At 69.2% G+C, this 14,634-nt stretch overlaps 2 protein-coding genes across 10 annotated transcripts; one reads left to right on the plus strand and one right to left on the minus strand.

Moving 5' to 3' along the window:
* The first annotated feature begins 2 nt into the window (after nt 1-2).
* On the plus strand, nt 3-7,638 carry PDK2 (pyruvate dehydrogenase kinase 2). Of its 5 annotated transcripts, XM_075523059.1 has the most exons (11): nt 4-147; nt 1,733-1,874; nt 3,170-3,241; nt 3,530-3,714; nt 4,928-5,017; nt 5,337-5,414; nt 5,526-5,602; nt 5,696-5,794; nt 5,923-6,045; nt 6,680-6,793; nt 6,890-7,636. In XM_075523059.1, exons 1-11 carry the CDS (start codon nt 126-128, stop codon nt 7,028-7,030), a joined length of 1,143 nt encoding a protein of 380 aa, XP_075379174.1. In that variant the 5' UTR covers nt 4-125; the 3' UTR covers nt 7,031-7,636. The 5 variants fall into 5 exon arrangements, with proteins under 5 accessions (XP_075379175.1, XP_075379176.1, XP_075379174.1 ...); XM_075523060.1 differs by lacking the exon at nt 5,696-5,794 and having other exon boundaries at nt 3-147; nt 6,890-7,638; XM_075523061.1 differs by lacking the exon at nt 5,696-5,794 and having other exon boundaries at nt 3-147; nt 5,923-6,030; nt 6,890-7,638.
* A 342-nt stretch (nt 7,639-7,980) lies between these two features.
* On the minus strand, nt 7,981-14,067 carry SAMD14 (sterile alpha motif domain containing 14). Of its 5 annotated transcripts, none has more exons than XM_075522804.1 (10): nt 14,012-14,067; nt 13,138-13,189; nt 11,650-11,786; nt 11,225-11,483; nt 11,014-11,101; nt 10,605-10,679; nt 10,370-10,526; nt 9,655-9,768; nt 9,401-9,556; nt 7,981-8,645 (listed from the first exon to the last, which is right to left on the minus strand). In XM_075522804.1, the coding sequence occupies exons 2-10, from the start codon at nt 13,175-13,177 to the stop codon at nt 8,490-8,492; spliced, it is 1,182 nt and encodes a 393-aa protein (XP_075378919.1). In that variant the 5' UTR covers nt 13,178-13,189; nt 14,012-14,067; the 3' UTR covers nt 7,981-8,489. The 5 variants fall into 5 exon arrangements, with proteins under 5 accessions (XP_075378919.1, XP_075378923.1, XP_075378922.1 ...); XM_075522808.1 differs by having other exon boundaries at nt 11,225-11,324; nt 11,650-11,807; XM_075522807.1 differs by lacking the exon at nt 14,012-14,067 and adding an exon at nt 13,934-13,952.
* Nucleotides 14,068-14,634: the final 567 nt, after the last annotated feature.

A 14,634-nucleotide genomic window follows, 5' to 3' on the forward strand; every position in this document is an offset into this window, starting at 1 on the left:
GCCGGGGGGCGCCGGGGCGGGGGGCGCCATGCGGCTGCTGCGGTGCCTGGGGAAGCGGGCGGCGCTGGCCGGGGGTCCCCACCTACATCGAGCACTTCAGCAAGTTCTCGCCGTCGCCTCTCTCCATGAAACAATTCCTGGACTTCGGTAAATACCCGCCCCCCGCCCCCCCTTACACCGCGTGGGTACCCCCGCCGCGCTCCCGCGGGTGCCGCCCCGGGAGGGAGACACCCACCCCCACCCCCACCTCACCCCCCGCCCCGGGGTACCCCCGCCCCCGGTAAATATCCCCCCTCCGCGGTAAACACCCGGTCTGGGGGCGGTGCTCCGGGGAGGGACCTCCGTACCCCCCCCCCTCCCGGTAAATAAATCCCCGGGGGGGGGCTGCGGGCGCGGCCCCCACGGAGGGACCCGCTCCAGTGGGTGTCTGGGCCTGGGTAGCTGGGTAGCTATAACCCCCCCCAGATATTATTGGGGGGGGGTACCCCCCAAGTGCTTCCCGGCCCGGGTAAATATCTCTTCTCGGCCCCCCCCCCGCCGGCAAATACCCGCTCCCGGGTAAATAACTGGGGCTGGGAACGTGGCCTCCAGATAGGCACCTGCTGGGAGGGGGGGTCCTCCCCTCTGCCCCCCCCAGTAACCGCCCACAGGGGGATGTTACCCCCCACGGGCAAGTAACGTCCTGGGTAAATACCCCCCTGGGGAACGGCTGGGTGGATACCCCCCCCGGGGTAAATATCTCCGTGGGATACCTCCTGCCCCCCCCCCTTAAATACCCCCCCCGTGGGGTACCTCCTGGGTAAATAACCCCGTGCGTGGGACCCCCAGCCGGGTGTCCCCTGCACCCCCCTGATCCCCCCTCACAGCCGGGTAAATACTGCCTGGCCCCCCAGCACCCCCAGGGTGGGTGACATGGGTCCCCCCCCAAGGGTAAATACCCCAGGGAGGTGGAGATGCCCCCACCCATCGCTGTCACCCATCCCAGGTCCCTCCTGTGTGTCCCCCCCCCGGGGGTTTTAATGTCAGTGCTATATTTACCCGCGTCCCCTCCACGCTGTCCCCGGCCGAGGCTGGTGGCTGTGCCCTGGGGGTCCCCAGCCCTGCCCGGGTACCCTCTGGTTCTGCCCCGTCCCACCTGGGACCCCAGGGACCCCCTCTGGGACCCCCTCTGGGACCCCCTCTCGAGTCCTCTTCGTGTTTCGGCCCCGTCCCATGTCCCTTGTCCCCAGGGACGTGCCCCTCCAGGGGCTCGGGGGCAGCTTTGCCCCCCCACCCCATCTTGCTGGACACCGGCTCCTGGCTGGGGACGTCCACGTCCTGGGGACACTTTGGTGTGTCCCCGCGGCAGAGGCTCTCTGCACCCCGGTGCCGCCGGGCTGAGGGTCTGGTTTGGGTGTCCCCAGCTCTGATGGCGGCCGAGGTCCTTCTCCCCACCAAATCGCCCTTGGGGGGCTCCCAGCCCCAGTCTGGGCTGTACTGGGCTGTACTGGCCTATACTGGGCTGCACTGGGCACCCATCCTGCCCTCCCAGCAGGCTGAGCTGTGCCCCCCCGGCCCTCCCAGCCCCTCCGGGGTCCCCGTCCAGCCAACAGCAGGGACCTGCTCCTGCCTCCTCTGCTCCAGTCCTCCCAGTTACCCCCCAGTCCCCACCGGCAGAGGAGCAGGAGCGAAGCCAGCCCTGGGGCTGGGGACATCAAGCCGGGGCTCAGCCCGTGTCCCACCCCCTCGCCAGGCTCCAGCAACGCCTGCGAGAAGACCTCCTTCGCCTTCCTGCGGCAGGAGCTGCCCGTCCGCCTCTCCAACATCATGAAGGAGATCAACCTGCTGCCGGACCGCGTCCTGCGCACCCCCTCCGTCCAGCTGGTGCAGAGCTGGTGAGACGGGGGGGGCCCGGGGGGGTCCCGCCGCCACCAGGGGTCCTGCCGCCTCCGGGACCACCCGGTCCCGCACGGCGTTGGGCGCGGAGGTGCCACCACCATCGTCTGTCTGGGTCCTGCTGCCGCCGAGGGTCCTGCTGCTGGGGGTCCCGCCGTTGTAGCTCGCGAGGGTCCCACCGCTGGCACTTGCGTGGGTCCTGCTGTCACCTTGGGTCCTGCTGCCACCACGGGTTCCACCGTTGTCGCTCACGGGGGTCTCGCTGTTGTAGCTCATGGGGGTCCCGCTACTGGCACTTGCACGGGTCCTGCTGCCACCACGGGTCCTGCTGCCCGGGGTCCCACTACCGCAGGTCCCACCATTGTCACCCAGAGGGCTCCCACCACCGTCACCCGCCCGGGTGCTACCGTGGGTCCCACCGCTGTCACCTGCACACGGCTCCCATTGCCACCACGACTCCTGCCACCACCATCGCCCAGGGGGGTCCCGCTGCCACCGCAGGTCCCGCCACCACCGCGCGTCCCACCGCTGCCACCGACTGACCTCCCCAGCAGTAAGGAGCTGCCGGGGGGGGGGGGGGGGGGGGGGGACACGACACACAGGGACGGGTGGCTGGCAGGACAGCACCCAGCTGGTGCCACGTCACGCCTTTAAGGGGCTGCAGGCCCTTCGGGGACACCCCCGTGCCACCCCTTAGACATCGGGGGGGTCACCAGTGCCACCCCACATCCTGCCCCAGCTTCCTGCCCCCCGAAAGGGCCGAGCCAGCCCCGGTGGCCGGGGGGTCCGTGTTCTTGGGGGGGGAAGGGGGGTGGTTCTGGGTGTCCCTTTAAGCACCGTGTCCCCCTGCCAGCTCCGGCAGCGTGAACCTTCTCCCAGTGCCGCCACGTGACGAGTTGTTTGTGCAGCGTCCTCAGCCCCTGCCAGCCCTGCCCGGCCCTGCCAGCACCGGCAGGCAGCAGGATCCGGCCATGCCGCGCTCCCGCAGCCCTCGTGTGGGGACCCCGGCTTACGGTGACCCTCGTGCCCCCCACCCCATCGGAGGGGCTGCGGCCCCAGGTGTCCCCAAGGGCCACCGTGCCAGCAGGAGGGCGGGACGAGCTCGGGCCCCCTGCCAAGCACGGGGTAGAAGGTTTTTGGGGGGCGGGGGGTGTCCTGGTTGAGGGGGTGCCGAGCAGCTCTCCCTGCGTGGGGCAGTGCCCCAGGGCACCCTGTGCCCCCCTGGCATGGGGTCCCCGGGCTGTCCCCTCTCTTTGGGGGGCACCGGGTGGGGGGTAACCGGCTCCTTCCCCAGGTACGTCCAGAGCCTGCTGGACATCATGGAGTTCCTCGACAGGGACCCCGAGGACCAGACCACCCTGGGACAGTAAGTTGGGGGGTGACAGCGTGTCCGTGACACCCCTTGTCCCCAGTCGTGGGACGTCACCTCCTCGCAGACTCACACTGGTGAGAGCTGGCGTCACCACGGGGTCCTGGCACCCTGCGCCCTATATCGTCCCCAGACTGCCCCCCACCTCACCAAGGTGCCAAGTGTTCCGGTGCCACCAGATTCTGCTCCGGGTTTTCCCTGGTGCCACCAGCTCCTGGGGAAACCCGGCCTGGATGAGGGCTCTGCCCGGACCGGGTGCCCCCCCAGCTCCGTCCCCCTCCTCAGGTTCACGGACGCCCTGGTCACCATCCGCAACCGGCACAACGACGTGGTGCCCACCATGGCGCAGGGGGTCATCGAGTACAAGGAGGCCTACGGGGACGACCCCGTCTCCAACCAGAACATCCAGTACTTCCTCGACCGCTTCTACCTGAGCCGCATCTCCATCCGCATGCTCATCAACCAGCACAGTGAGCAGCCCCGGGGGTCCCCGACTGCCCCGGGCATCCCCAGGGGTCCCCCCTGCCCTGGGCATCCCCCCCCATCTCCCCCGCCCTCAGCATCCCTGCCAGCCCTGGGCATCCCCCCACACCCCCCAGAGCATCCCCCCAGCTCCAGGCATCCGACCCCGAGCATCCCCGTTCCCTGAGAGTCCCCCCCAGCCCCAGGGATCCTGTCCCTGCCCCAAGTGTCCCCCCCAGCCCCACGAATCCTGTCCCAAGTGTCCCCCCCAGCCCCAGGGATCCTGCCCCAAGCGTCCCCCCCCAGCCCCACGAATCCTTTCCCAAATGTTCCCCCCCCCCCAGCCCCAGGGATCCTGCCCCGAGCGTCCCCCCCCAGCCCCAGGGATCCTGCCCCTGCCCCAAGTGTCCCCCCCAGCCCCAGGGACCCTGCCCTGAGTGTCCCCCCCAGCCCCAGGGATCCTGCCCTGAGTGTCCCCCCCAGCCCCAGGGATCCTGCCCCTGCCCCAAGTGTCCCCCCCCAGCCCCAGGGATCCTGTCCCTGCCCCAAGTGTCCCCCCCCAGTCCCACGAATCCTGTCCCAAGTGTCCCCCCCAGCCCCAGGGATCCTGCCCCTGCCCCAAGTGTCCCCCCCCAGCCCCAGGGATCCTGTCCCTGCCCCAAGTGTCCCCCCCCAGTCCCACGAATCCTGTCCCAAGTGTCCCCCCAGCCCCAGGGATCCTGCCCCTGCCCCAAGTGTCCCCCCCCGAGCCCCAGGGATCCTGTCCCAAGTGTCCTCCCCCCAGCCCCAGGGACCCTGCCCCAAGTGTCCCCCCCCAGCCCCAGGGACCCTGCCCCAAGTGTCCCCCCCCAGCCCCAGGGATCCTGCCCCGAGCGTCCTCCCCAGCCCCAGCTGGCCCCTGGGCATGTCCCAGCCCTGAGCCCCCCCCAGCCACGCCAGCCCCGGGCATCCCCCCAGCCTCAGGCTTCCCCCATGCCCCGCCTGCTCCAGGCACCTCCCTGCCCTCAGATGTCCCCCGTCCTGCCCCCCACCCCCCGCACCTCCCTGTGCCCCATATGTCCCCACCCGGCCCCCTACGTCCCCTTCCCCCTCACCCCCAGGAGGGACGGTAAGCTCAGCCTTGGGCACAGCCTAGGGTGGGGGGCTGCGGGGGTGGCACCGGGTGTCTCCGGGGCCGAGGTGGGGTCCCCGCTGCTCACCGTCCCCCCCGTCCCTCCCCAGCGCTGCTCTTCGACGGCAGCACCAACCCCGCGCACCCCAAGCACATCGGGAGCATCGACCCCCACTGCAGCGTGGCCAACGTGGTGAGAGGTCTGTGGGGACCGGGGGGCTTCCGCCCTGATGGGGGGCACAAATTCGGGGGGGGGGGGGGGCGGTTGAAGGTCCCCCCCAGTCTTCCCCCTGCTCTGGGATCTGCCTGTTTGGGAGGCATTCATGTCATGAGTTGGGGGGGGCCTCAGCCAAGGTGTCCACAGTGCCCTGTGCTTTGGGGTTACTCCAGAGGATCCCAGAAACTTGCTGGATCTATAGGAATGGAAAATATTTGGGGGGGCTGGGGGAAAGGGGACCCCAAATCTTACCCCCCCACCTTCGTTCTGGGGGTGCTGACCCCTCTGCCTCCCCCTCCCAGATGCCTACAACATGGCCAAGCTCCTGTGTGACAAGTACTACATGTCCTCACCCGACCTGGAGATCGAGGAGGTGAACGGTGAGACCAGGCTGGGGGGGGGGGGTCCCTGCGGTGGGGGGATTCTGGGATGGCTCGTTTGGGGTTGGGGGAAGATGACGATGCTGACGGCCGCTCTCCTCCTCCCCGCAGCGAGCAACTCCCAGCAGCCCATCAGCATCGTCTACGTCCCCTCCCATCTCTACCATATGCTCTTCGAGCTCTTCAAGGTAACCCCAGCCCCGTTGCGGGGGGGGCGGGAGGGAGGTTGTAAGGGAGGGGGGGGGGGTCCCCCTAAACCGCAGCTGGCTCTGTGCCCGCAGAACGCCATGCGAGCCACCGTGGAGAGCCACGAGAACAGCCCGCGGCTGCCGGCCATCAAGGTGATGGTGGCTCTGGGCCAGGAGGACCTCTCCATCAAGGTGTGTGAGGGACCACTGGCTCCATCCTGGGGGCATCCCCGAGCCCAGCCTGGGGGGACACTTAATGGGGGGGGGGGGTGGGGGTGGCCAGGAGCGGGGTTGTCACCCCCCGCCACCGCGTCTTGCAGATGAGTGACCGGGGCATGGGCGTCCCGCTGCGGAAGATCGAGCGTCTCTTCAGCTACATGTACTCCACCGCTCCCACCCCGCAGCTGGGCACCGGGGGGGCCCCCCTGGTAGGTGCCCCCCTGGTAGGTGCCATGGGGACCCCGCGTGGCCCTGGGGACGGTGGATGGGGAGCGAGTCTGCGGCTGGGGGTGGCGTGGGGAGGTTTGGGGGTGGCGGGGGGGACATTTCAGGGTGTGTAGAGTGGCATGGGGAGGTTTGGGGGTGCCTGGGGTGGCATGGGGAGGTTTGGACTTGGCATGGGGACGTTTGGGGGTGGCTTGGGGACATTTTGAGAGTGCCTGGGGGTGGCATGGGGATGCTTGGAGGTGGCACGGGGATGCTTGGAGGTGGCATGGGGACATTTTGGGGTGCCTAGGGGCGGCATGCGCATGCCTGGGAGTGGCATGGGGACATTTGGGTGTGCTCGGGGGTGGCATGGGGATGTTTGGCTTGGCACGGGGACACTTGGGGGTGCCGTGGGGACACTGGGGTGGCACGGGGACACTTGGGGGTGCCGTGGGGACACTGGGGTGGCATGGCGACATTTGAGGGTGCCTGGGGAGGTTTGAGAGTGACGCGGTGACCACTGGAGGTGGCACGTGGACACGCGTGGGCGCACGTGGTGCTACTTGGGGTGGTCTGGGGAGACTTGGGGTCCCCTGGGGGTGCCGACCCCAAGGACCAGGGACCCCCCCACCCCATCTCCTCCCCCCCCAGGCCGGCTTCGGCTACGGCTTGCCCATCTCCCGCCTCTACGCCAAGTACTTCCAGGGGGACCTGCAGCTCTTCTCCATGGAGGGCTTCGGCACCGACGCCGTCATCTACCTAAAGGTGGGTCTTTCGCCCCCAGGACGGGGGGGTCCGTGGCCTCTAAGGGGGGGGGGGGGGGGGTGCAGGGCCCTCCCCAGCCCCCCGTGTCTCCCGCAGGCCCTGTCCACGGACTCAGTGGAGCGGTTGCCGGTCTACAACAAGTCGGCGTGGCGGCACTACCAGGCCAGCCAGGAGGCGGGGGACTGGTGCGTCCCCAGCACCGAGCCCAAGAACACCTCCACCTACCGAGTCCCCTAGCCCCCCCCGGGGGCTTGCTGTCCCCCCCAGGCTGTTGATAGCCCCTGGGGCCCCCCCGGGTGTCCCCCGTCACCCCAGGGTGGTGTTTTATGCCAGTGTGGTGTTTTAGCATCCCCTTTCTGCTTCCCGCCGCCGCGGCTGTTAGGGCTCGCCGGGAAGCGTGTGAAATGTGGGGTGGGGGGGGGTCCCAGTGGGGTGGGGGGTCCCAGCACCCCCCCGCTTTGGTGGCACTTAGGTACGTAGCCAGAGGTGGCACTGGAGCAGCGTGGAGGGGGTACAGCCCCTCTCATGCCCCCCCCCCCCCTTGGCACCCACCCCAGGGGGGGTGCACCCCGGCGGTACCCCAGGGGCAGCGAGGGACTGGTCCTTTCCCAGTATGACCAGTAGCACTTCCCTGCCCCTCCAGCCCTGACGGGGTGGGGGGGACCAGGCCTGACACCCCCCCCTCCCGGCTCCCTGTGCCATCCCTGGTATTGCACTACTGAGCTGTTCTCACCCGCGTGTGCCCCCCCGCCCCTTCCCCCGGGGTGGGTTCCCCACTCGTGCTCCGACCCGCTCGGGAACCTCCCCCTGCCCCCCCAGACCCTCCCCGCTGTCAGTAAATTGGATGTTGACTGAGCTCCTGGCGTGGCATTTTGGGGTCCCGGGAACACCCCCCCACACACACTTTGCATACACCCACCCCCCCACCCCACCCCCGTGCCTCAGTTTACCCACTCTGCAGTCACCTGGGCTTGGGAGGAGGCTGCTGTGTCGCACCAGCCTGGGCGCAGTCACAGGGTGGCACTTGGGGACACGGGTGGCTGGGGGATGGAGAGCTGGGTCCCGGGGTGGGGGCCACACTCTGTCCCCCTGCCTCCAGTTGCCCCCCAGCCTGGCACTGAGCTCCCCCAACCCCATCCTGTCCCCCAGCCCCATCCCAGTCAGGCTCACACTGGTCGCACTGGTTTGCACTGGCCCTCGATACCCTTTTATTTCCTGGGGTGTCCCCCGGGGCGCCGTATTTGGGGCTGGGGGGGGGCGGGGGTCAGTGTTAACTCCCCACACCCCAACTTGGGGGGAGTGTGCGTCTGGGGGTGGTCAGGCCATGCACTGTCCTCGGCTGGTGCCACACCGTGCCGGGGGGGGGGGCCGGGGTGAGGGGGGGTGGCTGTGACCCCCTCGGGTTGGGGGGGTGATGGGACAGGGACGGGGGGGGGGGAGGGGTGTCCAACGTGCTGTTTGCATCCGGAAAAGGGGCCCATGGGGGGCCTGGACTGTGCCCATGGGGTGCAGGGGTGCAGGCAGGGAGGGGGCAGCCGGAGGAGGCGGGGGGCGCGTGCTGCTCCGTGCCCGTCTCGGCCTGGCACCGCCGTCCCTTGGCCGCGGCAGCGTGTCCCGTGCCGGAGCCGGGTGCCCCCCGGGGCGTCCCGGGGGCTGTGGGTGGGGAGGGGGTGCAGGGGCGCTCCGGGCCCCCACCTTAGCTCCGCCGCTGCTCCTGGTCCCTTTTCTTCTGCTTCTCCCGCTGCTTCTCCGCCTTCTCCTGGGCCTTGCGCTCCTTCTCCACGGCCAGGCTCAGCTCCTTCAGCTTCCGCTTCAGCACCGCGCGGTCCTGCGAGCTGCCCACGCCCAGCGCCTGCCGGCACAGCCGGGCGCTGGCTGGCGGCGGGGCCACGCGACCCTCCCCATAGCCGTGGGTTGCCGGCACCCCCCTGCCCTATGGACCAGCTCGTTGGGGTACCTGGAGCCCCCCTGCACTGCCTGTCCTCAGGATCATCGTGCTGAGATACCTACACCCCCCGTGCACCAGCCCCTTGGCGTACCTAGAACCTCCCATCTGCTTCCTTGACTCGTCCATTGGGATACCTGGAACCTCCCCCCACCTCCTGCCCTGTGGAGCAGCCAATTAGGACAAGAGGTTTTAGGTACTCCATGATGAGCCCATTGGGGTACCTAGAACCTACCTATCTGCCCCATGGAGCAGCCGGTTGGAGTACCTAGAGCCTGTTGTCCTGTGATGAGCCCATTGGGGTACCTAGAACCCACCCAGACCTCCTGCCTTATGGAGCATCCTGTTGGGGTACCTAGAGCCTGTTGTCCTGTGATGAGCCCATTGGGGTACCTAGAACCCACCCAGACCTCCTGCCTTATGGAGCATCCTGTTGGGGTACCTAGAGCCTGTCGTCCTGTGATGAGTCCGTTGAGAGACCTGGAACCCTCCCAGAGCTGTCACATGGAGCAGCCTGTTGGGATACCTAGAACCCACCCAGATCTCCTGCCCCATGGAGCACCCCATTGGGGTACCTAGAACCTTTTGCCCTACAACTGAGCCTGTTGGGGTACCTGGACCCCCCTGCACCCCAGCAGAAGAGGCCCCCCCCATCCCCATACCTTGAGCTTGGCACCATCGAGGTGCAGCAGCCGTGGACCATCGACACCATGGGCCGAGAACTCTTCTACGTACTGCTCCAGGTTGAGGCTCTCCAGCCACTGTCCCACCTGCCGGCACGTCCAGCCCGCGGCCGCGCCGGGGGGCTCATCCAGGAACTGGGCACAGGGGACCGGGCGTTAACAGGGGGTCCCCACGGCACCGGGCGGGGGGGGGGGGGGGACACCCCCGACCTCACGTCCCCCCCGGGGCTCACCTCGTCCGAGGACTGTGACAGGGTGTGGTAGGGGTAGGAGCACTTGGTGGCGGTGGGGCCGGGCAGGCGCGGGCTGGCGCTGGGCGGTGGGGAGTCCTCGCTCAGCGTCGAGTCCTGGGGCGGCGGGAGGGGCGAGGGCAGGGCTGGCCTCACTGCCCCCAGCGCAGCCTGCAGCCCCCCAGCACCCTCCCTATAGCCATCCTCCCCATAGGGCTCTGACTCCCTATAGGGCTACCAGACCCTGTGGGGCTTTGGTCCCCCTAAAGCCATCTTGACCCTATGGGGCTTTAATCCCTCTCCATATAGTTTCACAACCCTATGGGGCTTTGAACGCCCTTCATAGCTCTCTTGACTCTATAGAGCTTTGACTCCCTCCCCTATAGCTATCCTGACCCTATGGGGCTTTGTCCCCTCTCCCTATAGGTGGCTTTGACCTCTTTTCCTATAGCTACCTAACTCCCAGGAGCACCAACCCCCTTCTCTATGGCACCCTGGCTCTATAGGGCTCCTGTACCCTCCCCTATAGCTATCCTGACCATATGGGGCTTTGTCCCCTCTCCCTATAGGTGGCTTTGACCTCTTTTCCTATAGCTACCTAACTCCCAGGAGCACCAACCCCCTTCTCTACGGCACCCTGGCTCTATAGGGCTCCCGTACCCTCCCCTACACCCACCCACCCTACAGGGCCGGGAGCCCCCCGTTCCCAGACACTGACCTGGGAAGCAGATTTGGCGGGGCTGAGCCCCTCGTGCCGGGGGGAGCCGGCGGGCGACGCGGAGCCGGGGGAGGCCGAGCCCCTCGCGCCGTCCGAGAACCAGGAGAAGGGCAGGAAGGGTGACCCCGAGGCGCGGCCGGGACCCTCCACCGCCTCCCTGGGGACAGAGTCGTGTTAGGGCCCTGGGGCCGTCCCCGTGCAGCCCCCCCCGCCCTGCCCCGGGGGGGTCCCTCACCTGCTGCCCATGGACAGGCGGTTGCTGCCCTTCTCCTTCCGGCTCTTGCTGGAGGACACCCGGCGCAGGGTCACCCTGGGTGGGAGAGAGCCGGGTTGGCGGGGAGGGGGGTGCCCCGACGGCTGTGCTCCCCCCACAGCCCCCAGGCCCCCCTCCACCCACCCATCCTCAGAGAGCCCTCCCTCACCTTCCGAGGATCCTCCTCCCTCCGTGCGTCCCTCCATCTTTCCATCCCTGCAGGCATCTCTCCAGCTGTTCCTCCATCTTTCCATTGTACCTCTCCATCCCTTCATCCATCCATCCCTGCATCCATCCCTCCCTGCATCCCTCCTCCATCTCCCTGCATCCCTTCCTGCATCCCTCCATCCCCCTCCATCCCCCCCATCCCCCTCCATCCCCCCCATCTCACCCCAAATCCAAGAACTTCCTCCGCGTTTTCTTATCAAGCCCCACAGTGGGGCTGGCCGGCTCGGGGGGGCTCATGTCCCGGCTGTCGTCTGCAGGAGGAGAAGGACGGGGGTGTCACCCACTGTCCCCCCGCACGGGTGCCGGGGGGTGCCAGGGTCCCTGTGTTCCCCCCAGCCTGGGGGGGACCGGGGGGGGTGGGGGGGGGGGCTCACCTTCACTGTGCCGCTGGGGCCGGGCGTCGCGGCGGGCGAAGCCGGGCGAGCTGTCGGAGCTGTGGCAGGACTTGGGCGAGGGGGTGCCCGCCAGCCCCTCCTGGGACGAGGCGTCGGTGAGGGGCCGGTAGCGGCTGAGGGGCGGCGAGGGGGCCGGGGGGTCCCCCAGCGCCCGCCGCACCGCCCCCGCCTCGAAGGAGAACTCGGCACCACGGGAGAAGGGCGAGGGGGCTGGGGGGCCGCCATCGCCCTCGGCTCCCTGGGGAGCACACGGCATGGGGGGGGTGGGTGTCAAACCCCTGTAGCCCCCCCCCCCCCCCGGCGTGTCCCCCGTCCCCTTTGCTACCCCCAGCCATGGGGTCCCCCCAAACCCTTCTCTTGGGTCCGCGGTGCCCCCCGCCCCTGCAGCCCCCCCCGGGGCTCACCGCCGCCTCGGGCCCCTCGTCGCCCTCGGTGGAGCTGGCGCTGTCTCGCAGGCGGGAGCGGGAGGGCCGGTGCCGGCGGCCCTTGGCTAGGAGCCGGGCTCGGGCCTTCTGCAGGCTGCTGTCCAGGCGCGGCGTCTCTGGAACCACAGCGGTAAAATCTGGGGGTGAAAGAGAGACCGGGGCAGAGAGAGAGAGAGAGACGGACAGACGGACAGACGGGATGGGGATGGGCGGAGGTGGACGGGTGGGCAAATGGATGGGGAGGGAGGGATGGACGGACGGGTAGGGAGAAGGAAGATGGGGAGGGAGGGATGGGGAGGGGGAGGAGGAGGTGGATGGACAAACGGAGAGGTAGGGACGAGGAGATACGAGGGAGGGATGGTTGGAAGGATGAATGGACAGGTAGGGAGGGAAGATGTGGATGGATGGACGGACGGACAGGTAAGGAAAAGGAGATGGTGGACAGACGGATGGGTAGGGACAAGGAGATGGGGGAGGGACGGATGGATGGGGACAGGGATGGACAAATGAAGGGTAGGGACAAGGAGATGGGAGGGAGGGATGGACGGACAGGTAGGGAGAAGGAAGATATGGATGGATGGATGGGTGGACGGACGGACAGGTAAAGAAAAGGAGACAGGGTGGACAGACGGATGGGTAGAGACAAGGAGATAGGGAGGGAGGGAGGGATAAGGCCAGGTGGAAGAGACGGAGGGACAGAGGGATGGTTAGGGACAGGGAGAGGGGGTGGGAGAGCGTTGGAGGGAGAGGTGGAGACAGTCAGGAGAAGGCCAGCCGGGTGGAGAGGGGACAGAGGGACAACAGGGCACAGGGACAGGGGAGGAGAGTCAAAGGAGGGGCAGGGCATCCCAGTGGAGACGGGAGAGGGGAGCGTTGGGGACGTGGATGGATGGGGCACCCCGGTGGGGTGGGACAGGGGACAGAGGGACAGAGAGAAGTGTTCAAAGAGACGCCCCGGCACGGGGAGAGGAGCAGTGGGGTGTCCCCGAGGACAAAGTGTCCCCGTCACCCAGGGGGGAGGAAGCTTTGCCCAGGGTCTGACCGGGATCACCCCGATGTCCCTGCCCTGCTACGGCCTCCTGCACCCCAACCCCAGCCCGAGGAGTGGCTCTGGGCCGTGTCCCCTGCTGTGTCCCCATGTCCGTGTCACCCCCTGCGTGCCCATACCCACGTGTGCCCTGTGTCCCCGTGTCCCCCTGCCCCACGCACGTCCCCACGCTCATACCCGTATATCTGTGTCCCATGCATGTCCCCATGCCACCCTGTCCCCCTGCCCCATACGTGTCCTTCTGCAGGTGGCTGCACGCCCCATGCCTGTCCCTGTGTCCCCAAGTACATGTCGTCCCCCAGCCCCAGCTCTGCAGTCCCCCCCTCGCCGCTGGCAGGCAGGACGCCGAGGGCGGGTGGGGACCCGCGGGGGCAGCACCCATGGGTGGCTCTGCACCCCACGGGCCCCCGGGGACTCACCGAAAACCTCATCCGTGTCCTGCAGTTTGGAGACCGACATGGTGGGACAGAGCTGGGGACAGAGGGGACAGTCAGAGAGGGGGGACTCCGCGCTGGGGGGGGGGGGGGGGGCGAGGGGGAGCGGGTAAGGAAACCCAGACCCCAATGCACCCCTGCAAGTGGGGACGGGAAGGGTGTCCCCTCCTCACCCTCTCAGTGTCCCCAGTGTCCCCATGCCCTCAGCCTCGCAGCACTGCGGGGGGGGGCACAGGGACTTGGGGGGCAGCAGGACACAGCACACATCGCCCCCACTTGGGGGGAAGCCCCCCCCGGGGTTGGGGGGGGCACTGGGGACACTCTTTGCAGGGCAGCCGGGAAGGGGTTAAATCCCCCCCCCCCCGTGTTCGGGGGTGTCTTGGGGGGGGGGGGGGGCTCCTAATGCCTTGGCAGCAGCGGGGGGGGCTGGCGGGGGGGGCGGATCTAAGCCCCGCTCCCCCCCAGCCCCTCCCTGCCCCCAGGGAGCCGGGGCCAGCGCGGCCGGGGAGGGGGCTGGGCTGGGGGACATTACCGGGAGGGGACAGTACCGCCGGGGGGGCTGTACCCGGGATGCTGTACCGGGGGTGGGGCTGTACCGGGGCCGGGGGCTGTACCGGGGCTGTACCCGGGATGCTGTACCGGGGGTGGGGCTGTACCGGGGCCGTACCGGAGATGCTGTACCGGGGGATGGGGCTGTACCGGGCTGTACTGGGGCCGTACCGGAGATGCTGTACCGGGGGATGGGGCTGTACCGGGGCTGTACCGGGGGATGGGGCTGTACCGGGGCCGCTGTCCGGTGGATGAGCCGCCCGGGGGTTACGCCCTGGTCCACCCCCCCCCCCCCCCCCCCGCGACTCACCCGCGCTCCTCGGGCATCCTGGGCACCTCCCGCCGCCGGGCCCGCGGCCGAGCCGGGCCGAGCCGAGCGGAGGACGCTGCGGAGCGGGGCCGCCCCGCCGGGCCGGGGGCCGCGGGGGGGGGACAGGAACCCGGAAGCGGCCGGGGGGGGGGCCGGGATCAGCCGCCCCGCCCCGCCCCGCCCGGCTCGGCCCGGCTCGGCTCGGCTCGGCCCAGGCCCGGCTCGGTTCGGCCCAGGCCCGGCCCGGCCCGGCCCGGCCCCGCGGGTGCGCGGCGGCGGTGCTGAAGGGACAGCGCCCGCGGGGCGGGCTGAGGTCGGGCACGGGGGGAGCCCGTACACGCGGGGCAGAGCCGCCCAGCGAGACACGCACCCTGTGCCATTGGCCTCCCAGTGCCCCCCAGTCCCTCCCAGTGCCCCCACTCCTCCCAGTGCCCCCCAGTCCTTCCTAGTGCCCCCAATCCTTCCCAGTGCCCCCAATCCTTCCCAGTGCCCCCCCCAGTCCTTCCCAGTGCCCCCACTCCTCCCAGTGCCCCCCAGTCCTTCCTAGTGCCCCCAATCCTTCCCAGTGCCCCCCCCAGTCCTTCCCAGTGCCCCCACTCCTCCCAGTGCCCCCCAGTCCTTCC

This window comes from Mycteria americana, chromosome 22, assembly GCF_035582795.1.
Source record: "Mycteria americana isolate JAX WOST 10 ecotype Jacksonville Zoo and Gardens chromosome 22, USCA_MyAme_1.0, whole genome shotgun sequence".
Taxonomy (NCBI): Eukaryota; Metazoa; Chordata; class Aves; order Ciconiiformes; family Ciconiidae; genus Mycteria; species Mycteria americana.